Here is a 12,345-nt window from a genome sequence, read left to right as displayed (position 1 = left end):
TGACACAATTGAGAAAACATTAAACATAGCTAACATGCATCTAGATATCATCAAACAGCTACTAAACCAAATAGAGTTAGTAAATAATATAGAGAAGACATAATTCCTACATTTAGAACAAAAAAAAAATATGGAGATCACACAGAGCCAAATCACACTCAATAACAACCAACAAATAATATTAACAGAGAAAGTACGGAACCTAGGAGAATTAATTGACACAGAACTAAGCTTAAAACAACATATATCTTTAAAAGTAAAGGAAGGATATGCCAAACTCATGGTTCTCAGAAGACTTAAACCACGTCTAACAACTGCCAACTTTCGATCAGTACTACAAGCATTGATATTTTCAAGCATTGATTATTGTAACACCCTTCTACTGGGTCTACCATACACCTCACTAAAACAACTACAAATTTTGCAAAAGACAGCTGCAAGAATTTTGACCGGCAAAAGTAAAAGAGACCACATCAACGAAACACTGTCTGAATTACACTGGCTTCCCATTGAACAAAGAATATAGTCCAAAATACTATGCACCATACATAAATTAATACATAACGAAAAGCAGACTGGCTGAACACAGCCCTTCGCGTACACATCCCTAACAGAATCCTAAGATCAGCCAACAAAGTACTCCTAACTAATAAGGATGTGCAGAGGGACGCCATATGTTGCATTCGTGATTCAGATTCGTCGGGGAGCAGATACGTTGCATTCGGCCGTATGGCACCCCGATGCGTTAATACGGCAATTTCTATTCGTGTCCCAGCTAAAATTAAATTTAACTACAACCCCCCACTCTCCTGACCCCCCCCAGACTTACCAAAACTCCCTGGTGGTCCAGCGGGGAGTCCGGGAGCCATTCCTTGCACTCTCACACCCTCGGTGCTGGTTTCATTATGGCGCCGATAGCCTTTGTCACAGGGGTTACCGGTGCCATTGGTCAGCCCCTGTCACATGGTCATCGGCACCATCTTGTGCTTCTACCATGTGACAGGAGCTGACCAATGGCACCGGTAGCCCCTGTGACATAGTATGGGCAAAGGCTATCGGCGCCATTTTGAGTACTGGCATCGGACGGCTGGAGTGCAGGAGGTCACTCCGGGACCCCTGTTGGACCCCAGGGACGTTTGGCCAGCTTGGGGGGGGGGCCTCCTGACCCCCACAATACTTGCCAAAAGTCCAGCGGACGTCCGGGAGCGACCTCCTGGATGCCAGCCGTCCGATGCCAGTACTCAAAATGGCGCCGATCGCCACAGGGGCCGACCGTCGGATGTTCAGTCGGAGACAATCGCCCAAGATTCACCTCCATAGGTTCCACCATGGAAGAAGGTGGCAGTGCTGAAGTCTTCACTGGAGGACTGGGAACACATGTGGGACATGATGTAGGAGAGCGGAGAGCCTTTACTTTTAGACATCTTTGCCGGAGGCGATGATTAATCTTCCCGGCAAGGGAAATCAGGTCCTCTAGAGACGTGGGAGTCTCACGGATGGAAAGCTCATCTTTAAGAGTGCAGGAGAGTCCATCTAGGAAGATGGCTTGCAGACAATGTTCTTGCCACCTAAGCTCAGTGGCCAGAGTCCTAAATTCCACCGTATACTCAGAGAGGGTCCGTGACCCTTGACAAAGGTGAAGTAGGTTATGGCTGGCAACAGCCTGGCAGCCTGGGTCTCCGAAGGTCTGCTTGAAGAGAGCGATGAATTCGGATAACTTGGAAAGTATGGGATCAGAGCATTCCCATAAGGGAGAGGCCCAAGCAAGAGCCCCCCTTACAGGCGAGACAGGATGAAGGTCACCTTGGTGATTTTCTTCAGGAACAACGAGGGTTGCAGTGCAAATTGCATGAAGCACTGATTAAGGAAGTCATGACAGGAGCGTGGATCCCCATTGTATCGCGGAGGTGCAGGAAGTGCCAACGATACTTTGGGAAGCATGGAGGCCGAGAGGTCCACAGGGTTGGCCCATGCTGTATCTTGTAGCTGGGAATGAAGTTCTTCCACCGAAGAAGCCAACGATTCCAAAGCTTGGTGATGTTGTTTGACTGTGGCGGCCAAACCCGGTATGGCCCTGGAGGCGGGAGACTCTGCTGAGTCCATGGCCTTGGCAACCTGTTGCGCTCGGGGATGGACCCTTGTCTTGGAGCAGTGGAGAACGGCTCCCTGGTAGGGACAAGGAAGCACCTGTCCCCAGGGGGCGGAGCACTGGAGGAAATAGATGCTAGGATGAGCTTCACCACTGGAAGCCTGACGTCCCCCTGGAAGGAGCCCGTAGGGACCCGGGCCACTTGGACTTAGGTGGGCCTTGCAGGGTCTCCTGGAGAGATGGAAGTCTGGTGTGCCTATGGACAGGAGAGGAGCGTGGTCAGGTTCGACACTGGAGGTCAGATGGAGCAGGGAGGACCAGAACAGCATAGATGATGACAAAGCTAGGATCAGAGCCAGAATCTGGAGACATGGTCAATCAGGCAGAGGTCAGAATCCAGGAGTCAGTCCGAGGAGTGGTCAACAAAGCAGGGGTCAGGTTCCAGAGGTCAGACGAGGTCACAGGCAGGCCGAGGTCTGAAGGCAGGCAGCAGGCAGGCAGGTCAAGGAGCAGACTGAAGTCGGAAGGCAGGCAGCAGGAAGGCGGGTCACAGAACAGGCTGAAGTTGGAAGGCAGGCAGCATGCAGGCAGGTCAAGGAGCAAGCCGAGGTCAGTACCAGTGAAACAGTCTGGAGGAACTACCTGGGGAGGCGAACAGGAACAGAAGGACGCTGGAGAACTAGGATGCAGGATCAAGACTGGAACAGAAGGATCCTGGAACAAGACTTGGTACAAGACTGGAACAAGGTTTAGACGCAGTGACAATCTAGCAAGACACTAACCTGATTGCCAAGGCAAGGAAGTACAGGCAGGGACTTCCTTATATCAGGGAATCAATCAGGGTGCGCCGCAGAGCTAGGACCCAACCCTGGCTCTATAAGAGGCCGGGCAGTCCGCACATGCGCACGAAGGGCATGACCAGTGCCACCGAGGATGCTGAGCTCCGGCATGAGACCTGGTGCGCAGTGGAAGGCCTGGCAACTGCCGCCGTGGGACGCTGAGGCCTGGAAGAGCTTGCAGCTGCCGCTAAGGAGGCCAACCCGGGACCTGCCGTGGAACCAGAGAGGTGAGCAGGCCCGTGTGCGGGCTGGGCGCGGACGGGGTGCGTAACAGCATCATGCAGGGGCAGGTGGCAGCTCTAGTGGGGGTGGACCAATAGAGTACAGTTGGTCTCATCTATCAGCTGCACACCCAGGTGATAGATGAGAGCCATAACTTGGCCTATATCTTAACAGCAGTAAGGTAGATGACAAAAGCTGTCAGAACAGAAACACATTGACTGTTGCTGTTTTGTTTTGTTTTTTGTTTCTAATAGTAGCAATAATATGGAAGGTCAGTGAGTAATGGGGCTATGAGAGTTCTGATGCTTTGAAAAATTGCTGCATATGACAGTAAGGGATGCCTTGGAGTTTGGGGTCAAGGAATGCAGCAGTTTAATTCTGGAGGAGCTGAGTTTTAAGATAATAGTGAGGTATTTTCCCTGGAAGGTGAGAAGCAGGAACAGTGGGGTGCCTTTGCACAAGCTTATTCCGCATGTTGCTGAAGCTAGTGAAGCAATAGATAGCCCTATATAAATTGTCTCTGAAAACAAAGATAAATGTGGGTTATCCCTGGGACATTATGATTAGTTAAATATGATTCTGATAATATATGTCCCAAAGTCCTTCAAGGATGCCACAGAGGGTTTAAGTTCAACAAGAGCCAACCTGGGTGACGTTATCCTTAAATTCAATATCCTGGAGGAGAAATTAAATGGTGTCCAGCAGGAACAGGCACTCCAACCAGACGTATTGCTGCTCATGGACTCTTTGTAGCTGCAAATGGAAAATATGTTCAAACCCCTCATTCAAATGGATCCATACATAATGCTGTGTGACCCATGGGTGAACGGGAGCATCATCCTACAGTCCTAGAGTCTAATTCACTGGAAGGAAATCTGGTGGCTAGAATGCAGGAATGGGAGTGCCATAGGCAGAGGTTCACTGGGGTTGCAGCAGAGGAATGTTTGTACATCCCAAACTGTAATGTCAGCATGAGAAGCTCTTGGTTAGCTACCACTTCCTCCCCCACTTTTTCCACCATTGAATGGGCTGACTGACACAGACCATAGCCACAGCAGCTAGCAGCAGAAACCAGTTTCACTTCCCCCCAGCACAGGAGATATTTGCACAAATTTCAGACACACCACAGAACACACTGAGGATATAGCAACATATCCATTTACATATGGGGCATGCAAAGCCATTGTCTAGCCAGACCTTGCCAAAATGTCCTTGTATTCTCTTTCCTACCCACCAGTCAGTGTGCCTAGTGAATTGATATTCTCAATGGCAGGGGACATCGAGTGTCCACATCATTCACAACTGGCACAAGAGTTCCCTGAATTTTCATGTGAGTGGCAGAGGGAGTGAATGCACAGCTGCAGTGGAAACCAATGTCCACACTTTTTGTCCTTAGCAATCGTTGTGTGTTTGCCAGTTGCCATTCTTGCTGCTGCTGCCCAGACTGATCATGCCCTGTTTCTTTCCAAGTTCAGTGTCTTGCTATGTTACCGTACCACTGTGCTGCCCAGCCTGCTACTCCTACCCTCCCTCTCCTTTGGTTATACTCAGGTATTTTGCCTTCCCACAAAGAGAAAATAAAACTTTCTCCTCTCACCTTATGTCTCTCAGTGCTTTGCGGTGTTGTTCTACCCCTGTTACTACTCCTGCTCCATTCAAAGTGTCTTTGAGTGTTGGTCCTCTTTTGGAACTGTGGGCTGTTCATGACACTCTTGGTGCTGCTTTGCTCCTCTTTGGGCTCCCGGGGGTGTTCAGGCCACTGCTGTTGGTACTCTTTGTCCCTCTCATGATGCCTTGCACTATTCATGTGACTGATGGTGCTGCTTTCCCCCCCTTGTGGTGTCTTGGGCTCGTCATTCCACTATTACTGCTCTTTGCTCACTTCACTGTGCCTTAAGGTGTCCATGCAAATGCTCTTTGTCCTTCTTTTGGTGATGTAGCATCTGCTTGTTACTGTTGGTGCCACTTTGCCCTCTCAGTGTCATGGGGTACTCATGCTTCTGTTTGGTCTGCTTTGCCCACTCTCATAGTGCTTTGAGCTATTCATGCTCCTTTTGGTGCTATTTGCCCACCCTTAAAGGTGAATTTTAAAAGCCCTATGAGCGGCAGATCTGGGTGATAAGTGCATGACTGGGACAGGAGTAAGCTGCGCAGATTTTAAGAGGCCCACAGCCACATGCGTATTTCCAGGTATGTGGATAAAAATGGTTTGGTGAAAAAGAGGTAGGATGGGGCGGGATCTGGGGTGGGGCCATTAAGTCAGCCTCGCAAAGAAGCGTGCACCGGAATCTGATAAACACGTCACTTGTTGCTGCTATTGACTGCGGGTAAGTAGTAAAACAAAAAAAATCTAAGGTAGTCAGTGGGGTTTTAGGGTCAGGGCTAGTAGGGTAAAAGGGAAGCAGGTTAGGTAGGGGGTTTAGGAAGTCTGCTTCTTTACAGGGGTGAACTGGGAGGGAACTGAGAAATGGGCCTATTGCATCGTTGCACGTACTTACTAAAATTCTCCCTTTACGTGATCGAGATGGGATTTGTGCGCATATGCACTGATCGCTATAAAATTGTGCGTGCATGTGTGTGCGAGTAGCCAGTTTTATAACATGCATGCATACATACGCGCATGTTATAAAATCGAAGAATCTGTGTGTGCATGCTGGCAAATGCGTGCATTTTTGTGTACGGGCAGCAGTTTGAAAGTTACCGTCATAGACCTAGATTTATCATTTTTCTAAAAATATAGCAAAAATAGCACTCACAATAAACAAAGGGGCATGGCTAAAGTAATTTTCAACAAGAGAGAGCACCTCTAGAGAGACATGCATATTAGTCAAAGTTTTATAACACTATAGGAGGGGCAACTAGTAACTTGGGGTGAGGTTTTGGTGGTGGCTTAGGTTTTGGGGGGCAATTTTACATGCACAGTCAGAGGTATGAACAGCACAGTGGACATCACTGAAGATTTGATGTGATTTGGAGTGATGAAAGGTACACAAAGATGAGATTTGTACAATGTACTCTCAACCTAGTTTGAGGCACTCGCTACCTAGCATGCACATCCTTATCCTGTCCTACAGCTTGGCTAAGGTACTGGAAGAAGTAATAGCTGAAGAAGGTTTAGGAGGATTAGTTAATTCTGTCTTAGCTTCAACTTCAGTGCTGCAGGGGAGAGATGAAACTGATGATGATGAGGAGGAAGAGCAGTCAGCACAGACACAGAGTGTGACTGATGCCCCTGGCATTGCTTCTCAGGGTGCACCCACTACTTCAACTCCAGTGCCAGCATCCATCCCGAAGGCTACAGAGAAGGAATCACAAAAGAAATCTGTGATCTGGAGCCACTTTAAAGTGATGGAGGACCCGCGTTTTGCTCAGTGTAATTACTGTGCCAGGGCTATTAGCAGAGGCAAGCAAATGGGACATCTAACTAATTTTGGCATGATGCATCATATGCAAAAGCAACACTCAACAGTACTGCCATCTGAGGATAGTGACTGTACTAGTCAGGGGACCCCTTTTTCCAGTCAGCGTAAGGTGGTTGAAAAGGAGCAGAGTCATCCCACACCCTCAACCCCTTCTAGCAGTCAGGTGGCAGGCCAGGAGCTCCCTGCCATGTGTCAGAAGTGACAATCCACCTTGGAGGAAATGGGGTGGTATTCAATAATGCTATCCCAGGGAAGGGGACAGGCAGCCTCAAAAGTTGTAACCAGGAGCATTGGGGAAATGATTGCCCTTGATGACCAGCCCTTGCAGGTAGTGGAGAATGTGGGTTTCAAGCATTTGCTGAAGGTCTTAGTTACAAATTACAAAGTCCCCTCCAGAACCATATTTAGCAGAAAGGTCATCCCCAGCCTGTACAACCAGTGTCGCAGATGCATCCAAGCACTGCTAGCTAAGGCACAGGGGAATGTGCATTTCACCTTTGATATCTGGACCGCCATGAAGGCTGCACACTCTTACCTCTCCCTGACAGCACACTGGTGGGAACTGGCTGAGGCAGGGGCAGGCAGCAGCTCTATTAGTGAACAAGTATCAGGGTGGAGGTGGGCTTTACTGCACACCGACCAGATGGACAAGGCCCATATCTCAGTCAATATTCTAGCATGCATCAGACAGATGCTGGTGGGTTGGCAGCTATACCAGTGAGACAGGAATCTTCAGGGAGGGTTCTTTGTCACAGACAATGTTGCAAACATGGTAAGGGCAATATGCGATAGGCATTTTCAGAACATCCGATGTTTTGCACACACTCTGCACCTGGTAGTGAAGTTAGCTCTGAGGTTGGAGTCCAATCACCAAGAGAATGAATATCTGCATACATTAATACACACGTGCAGGAACATAGCAGCACACTTCCACAGAAGTGTGAAGGCGGGGAAGGTTCTCCGACAAAAGCAGACTGACTTGGAGATGCCTCACAAGCATCTCATTCAAGGCATTGGCACCTGGTGGAATTCCACCTATATGATGCTGCAGAGGTTAGTGGAGCAGCAGACACCCCTTCATGAACTTTCTGCGGAAATGGACATAGGTATGCAGAGTCCCCTAGAGTATCCTGTAGCTCTTCAAGGATGCCATGGAGGAGCTGAGTTCCAGAAGTGCCACCTTGGCTAACATCATACCTATAGTTAATTTTCTGGAGGAAAATTTGGAGGGCTTTAAACAGGAAGAGGGAATGACAGCAGAGGTGCTGCATTGTCTGGACATTTTGCAGAAGCAGGTGCAAGAGAGATTAAGACCTTTAACAAAAGACCACACATACATGTTCGCCCCAGTCTTTGATCCCAGTGTGAAAGGGAAACTCACCCTACAGTTTGATTGTCTCACATTTGTGAAGGACCTGATGTTAGAAAAATTCCATGAACAGGAGCACCATAGGCAGAGACAGATTAGGCATGAAGCAGAGGAGGAAACAGCGGGTACTTCAGAGAGTAGTGCAAGCCCAAGCAGGAGCAGCACTCTGCCAGTGACAGCTAGTACTTCCTCCTCCACTTCACTATGCCAAAGCAATGTTGCCCCTAAAAAAGCATCTGTTCTGGAATGGGCTAGAGTGAAAGCAGCTGGCAAGAAGGACTCTCAGCCCACCCAAGCAAAGGAGACACCAGCACAAATGTTAGTGACACGGTATCTCACAGAGCCCATAGAGGACATGCAGACAGATCTGCTGGCATATTGGGCACACAAATCCACTGTCTGGCCACACCTAGCCAAAGTGGCTCAGCGATATCTGTCATGTCTACCAACCAGTGATGGTGTATTTTCAATGACAGGTGATATCATGAGCCCTCACCACTCAAGGCTGGCACCAGAGTTGATAAAAATGCTATTGTTTTTGAAAATAAACATGCCTTTGCTTGGGTTTCCAAATTTTCCCTGTGAATGGCAAGATGAATAAAAGCAATTTAAAGCCTTGCAGCAGCTTCAACTGCCTCATATGCTCCAGATAATATCAGCGCATGTACCTGACCTCAACCGCTGTGCCTGTCTGTCCACTGTCCCGTCCTTACGTCACTAGAAGGGCCTGACCTCAAACACCGTGCCTGCCCATCCAGTCCTTACATCACTACAAGGGCCTGACCCCAAATGTTGTGCCTGTCTGTCCAGCCCTTACATTACTACAAGGGCCTGACCTCAAACGCTGTGCCTGTCTGTCCAGCCCTTATGTCACTACAAGGGCCTGACCCCAAACACTGTGCCTGTCTGTCCAGCCCTTACATTACTACAAGGGCATGACCTCAAATGCTGTGCCTGTCTGTCTAGCCCTTACGTCACTACAAGGGCCTGACCACAAACGCTGTGCCTGTCTGTCCTGTCCTTATGTCACTACAAGGGCCTGATCTCAAATGCTGTGCCTGCTCCTCCAGCCCTTACGTCACTACAAGGACCTGACCCCAAATGCTGTGCCTGTCTGTCCAGCCCTTACATCACTACAAGGGCCTGATATCAAATGCTGTGCCTGCCCCTCCAGCCCTTACGTCACAAGGGCCTGACCTCAAACGCCGTGCCTGCCCATCTAGTCCTTACGTCACTACAAGGGTCTGACCCCAAATGCTGTGCCTGTCTGTCCAGCCCCTACATTACTACAAGGGCCTGACCTCAAACGCTGTGCCTGTCTGTCCAGCCCTTACGTCACTACAAGGGCCTGACCCCAAACACTGTGCCTGTCTGTCCAGCCCTTACATTACTACAAGGGCATGACCTCAAATGCTGTGCCTGTCTGTCTAGCCCTTACGTCACTACAAGGGCCTGACCTCAAACGCTGTGCCTGTCTGTCCAGTCCTTATGTCACTACAAGGGCCTGACATCAAATGCTGTGCCTGCCCCTCCAGCCCTTATGTCACAAGGGCCTGACCCCAAACGCTGTGCCTGTCTGTCCAGCCCTTAGGTCACTACAAGGCCTGACGTCAAATGCTGTGCCTGCCTGTCCAGCCCTTACGTCACAAGGGCCTGACCCCAAACACTGTGCCTGTCTGTCCAGCCCTTAGGTCACTACAAGGCCTGACCCCAAACGCTGTGCCTGTCTGTTCAGCCCTTAGGTCACTACAAGGCCTGACCTCAAATGCTGTGCCTGCCTGTCCATCTCTTATGTCACTACAAAGGCCTGACCTCAAATGCTGTGCTTGCCCATCCAGCCCTTATGTCACTACAAGGGCCTGACCTCAAATGCTGTGCCTGTCTGAGTTTAGTTCTAGTATTTCTAATTTCAGTTTCATGCATTTGTGTATCACTTCTTTACAGAATGTTCTTTTTCCTGTTTTGCAACATTTGGAATGTAAGAACATAAAAAGTTGACTTAAGATGTTTGTTTGAAGCTTGCATATTTCATATGCTCAATAGTTTTCATGACCTTCATAATATGGGCCATTTTCCCTAAATCTTTCTTAGGTGCCAACATTAATGTTTCTAGTACTATAGAAAACTGGTGGTAGCTGCACTCTAGTTCATCCTCTGTGTTGCCATAGTGACTCAATAAATCTGCAGTGCTTGAAGGTCATGGGCAGCCATGGCTTCCCACGTCTAACTGCAGTTCTCTCTTCATGAAAGCACATTAATACAATATAAATACAGTGTCGCTAAAGAAGCAGATCTCCTTCATATATTATTTTTTTGTGATACAAAACCAATGGTAGGATATTTGCAGTAAAGAACTTAAATTCTGTATTTGTTGTCTTGTAATATGAAGAGGTTGTAGTTCATTTGTAGAATTGCTTCTGAATAATGCTAATAATTAAATTCTGCTTTGTGTGTTTTAGAAGAGACATGAATGCAAGCAATAGCTGCTCCTTTTACTATGTTGACAATTTGATGAAGTACTTCCAGCTGGTGATTTACATTCCAACTTTTATTATTGGCTTGATCCTTAATGTGCTGGCCCTATGGGTGTTTTGCTACACCCTGAGGAAATGGACAGAATCATCTATCTACATGATGAACCTTGCAATATCAGACTTACTGCTACTGATATCCCTTCCATTCAAGATTTACTATTCCAGTCATGATAAGAAGGGGCCAAAAAGATTATGCACTTTTGTGGAGTCCCTCTACTTTATCAACATGTACGGGAGTATTTTTATCATCACTTGCATTAGCTTAGACCGCTATGTTGTCATCAAGCACCCCTTCACAGCCAAACTTTTCAGATCGCCTAAAACGACACTACTGATATGCTGCTGTATTTGGATATTAGTTTGGCTTGGCAGTATTCCTATCTATAATTTTCATGAGACTAATAACCAAACGGTTAAGTGCTTTCACAAAATGTCAGACAAGGCATGGCATGCATCTATCATTATTTCCCTGGAAGTGTTTGGCTTTCTTATCCCTCTGACTGTAATGGCCTACTGCTCTGTCCAAATCATCAGAACTATTCTGCGCCACAGAGAAATGAAACAAGGAAATACAAACCATGCTACCTGTGTGTACATCATTGCTGCAAATCTCATTACATTCGTGATATGTTTCACTCCCAGCCACGTGGGCATTTTTCTCCAGTTCCTAGTGCGGCAACATTTTATTGCAGACTGTTCCATAAAGCAAAACATTAGCCTGTTCATTCAGGTAGCAATGTGCTTTTCCAACATCAACTGCTGTCTTGATGCCATCTGCTATTATTTTGCTGCAAAAGAATTTCGAGCAAGAACCAATAAATACTTGATATTAAGGAAAACAATTTCTTTTCTTCAATCCAGCATTGGATAAGTGAGTAGTATCTCATAGACCCAGGGACTGCTATAGGACTGGACAAATAATCACATCATTTCATTATAGGTTTCTTACTTGCCATGTAAGATATGTCTTACTATTTGACCAGAATGTTATTGTATACATGCTTGGACCTAAATATGGGATAATCATTTGTGATCATGATCCATAAACTTCTTGGCTAGTGGCTACTGAATTATGATTTGTATAGGTAATTGATTATACCAATGAATAATGATCATGAATTTGCAGAAAAATGTGCCCTGGATTTTGATGTATTTTGACCCAGTGCAGCCCTGCTGACTTCAGTGAAGCTAATCACAGTTGACTGTGGCAATCCCACGAGAATGCAAGGGCTAAATTTAATGACTGGAAAAGAGTCCCACAGTACTATAGTCACCGATTTTTACTTGCAGGAGTTTTTATGTAAAAAGATCTCTCTTCCAGAAGCTGCAATAAAAATAATTTTAAAATTCTGCAAGTAAATTGACATGCAGGGTTTTTTTTTGTACTTTGTTGCCTTATTTATTCCTGGTCCTTTAATTTGCCCTAAGAGCTTTATAGCTGGAGAGAACCTATTGTACATAAGACTAAGAATACCACACTTCAACACATGAAGGAGAAAATGTCTCAGAAAGAATGTTCTCCAAGGCTGCGTGGTGAGTTTGAAAGCGTTTCCAGGGCTCCAAGTAGTTAAAAAGGCATCTCTCTGAAACTTACCCACCATGTCTATTCCATAGGCAGCAACAGTTTGCACAGAGTTATAATGGTCTACTAGCAGAAGAAATGAGTTATTTAAATGGCTTTGAATATTGACCTCTGGGTGTTTTAATATCTGTATCAGAAACATGAGTGAAATTTGTTCAAACGTTATTAATGGGGGAAGAGACAAACACTCAGACATGATGATTTTATAAAGCCGGTTTCCTTATAGGAAATTAGGGTAAAAGCTGTGCTGACTACTTTGGTACATCTTTTCAGCTAATGTGCAGCAGC

The 12,345-nt window shown here is 46.8% G+C and overlaps 1 protein-coding gene across 1 annotated transcript; it reads left to right on the top strand.

Annotated features, from left to right (window-relative positions):
* Positions 1 to 10,423: 10,423 nt before the first annotated feature.
* On the top strand, positions 10,424 to 11,797 carry LOC115099116 (G-protein coupled receptor 55-like). The gene has a single exon (XM_029616470.1). It carries the CDS (start codon positions 10,453 to 10,455, stop codon positions 11,344 to 11,346), a length of 894 nt encoding a protein of 297 aa, XP_029472330.1. The 5' UTR covers positions 10,424 to 10,452; the 3' UTR covers positions 11,347 to 11,797.
* Positions 11,798 to 12,345: the final 548 nt, after the last annotated feature.

The sequence above is a fragment of the Rhinatrema bivittatum genome, chromosome 9, assembly GCF_901001135.1.
Source record: "Rhinatrema bivittatum chromosome 9, aRhiBiv1.1, whole genome shotgun sequence".
Taxonomy (NCBI): Eukaryota; Metazoa; Chordata; class Amphibia; order Gymnophiona; family Rhinatrematidae; genus Rhinatrema; species Rhinatrema bivittatum.
Note: the sequence above shows the minus strand (reverse complement) of the source record. Positions and strands in the feature narration are given on the sequence as shown.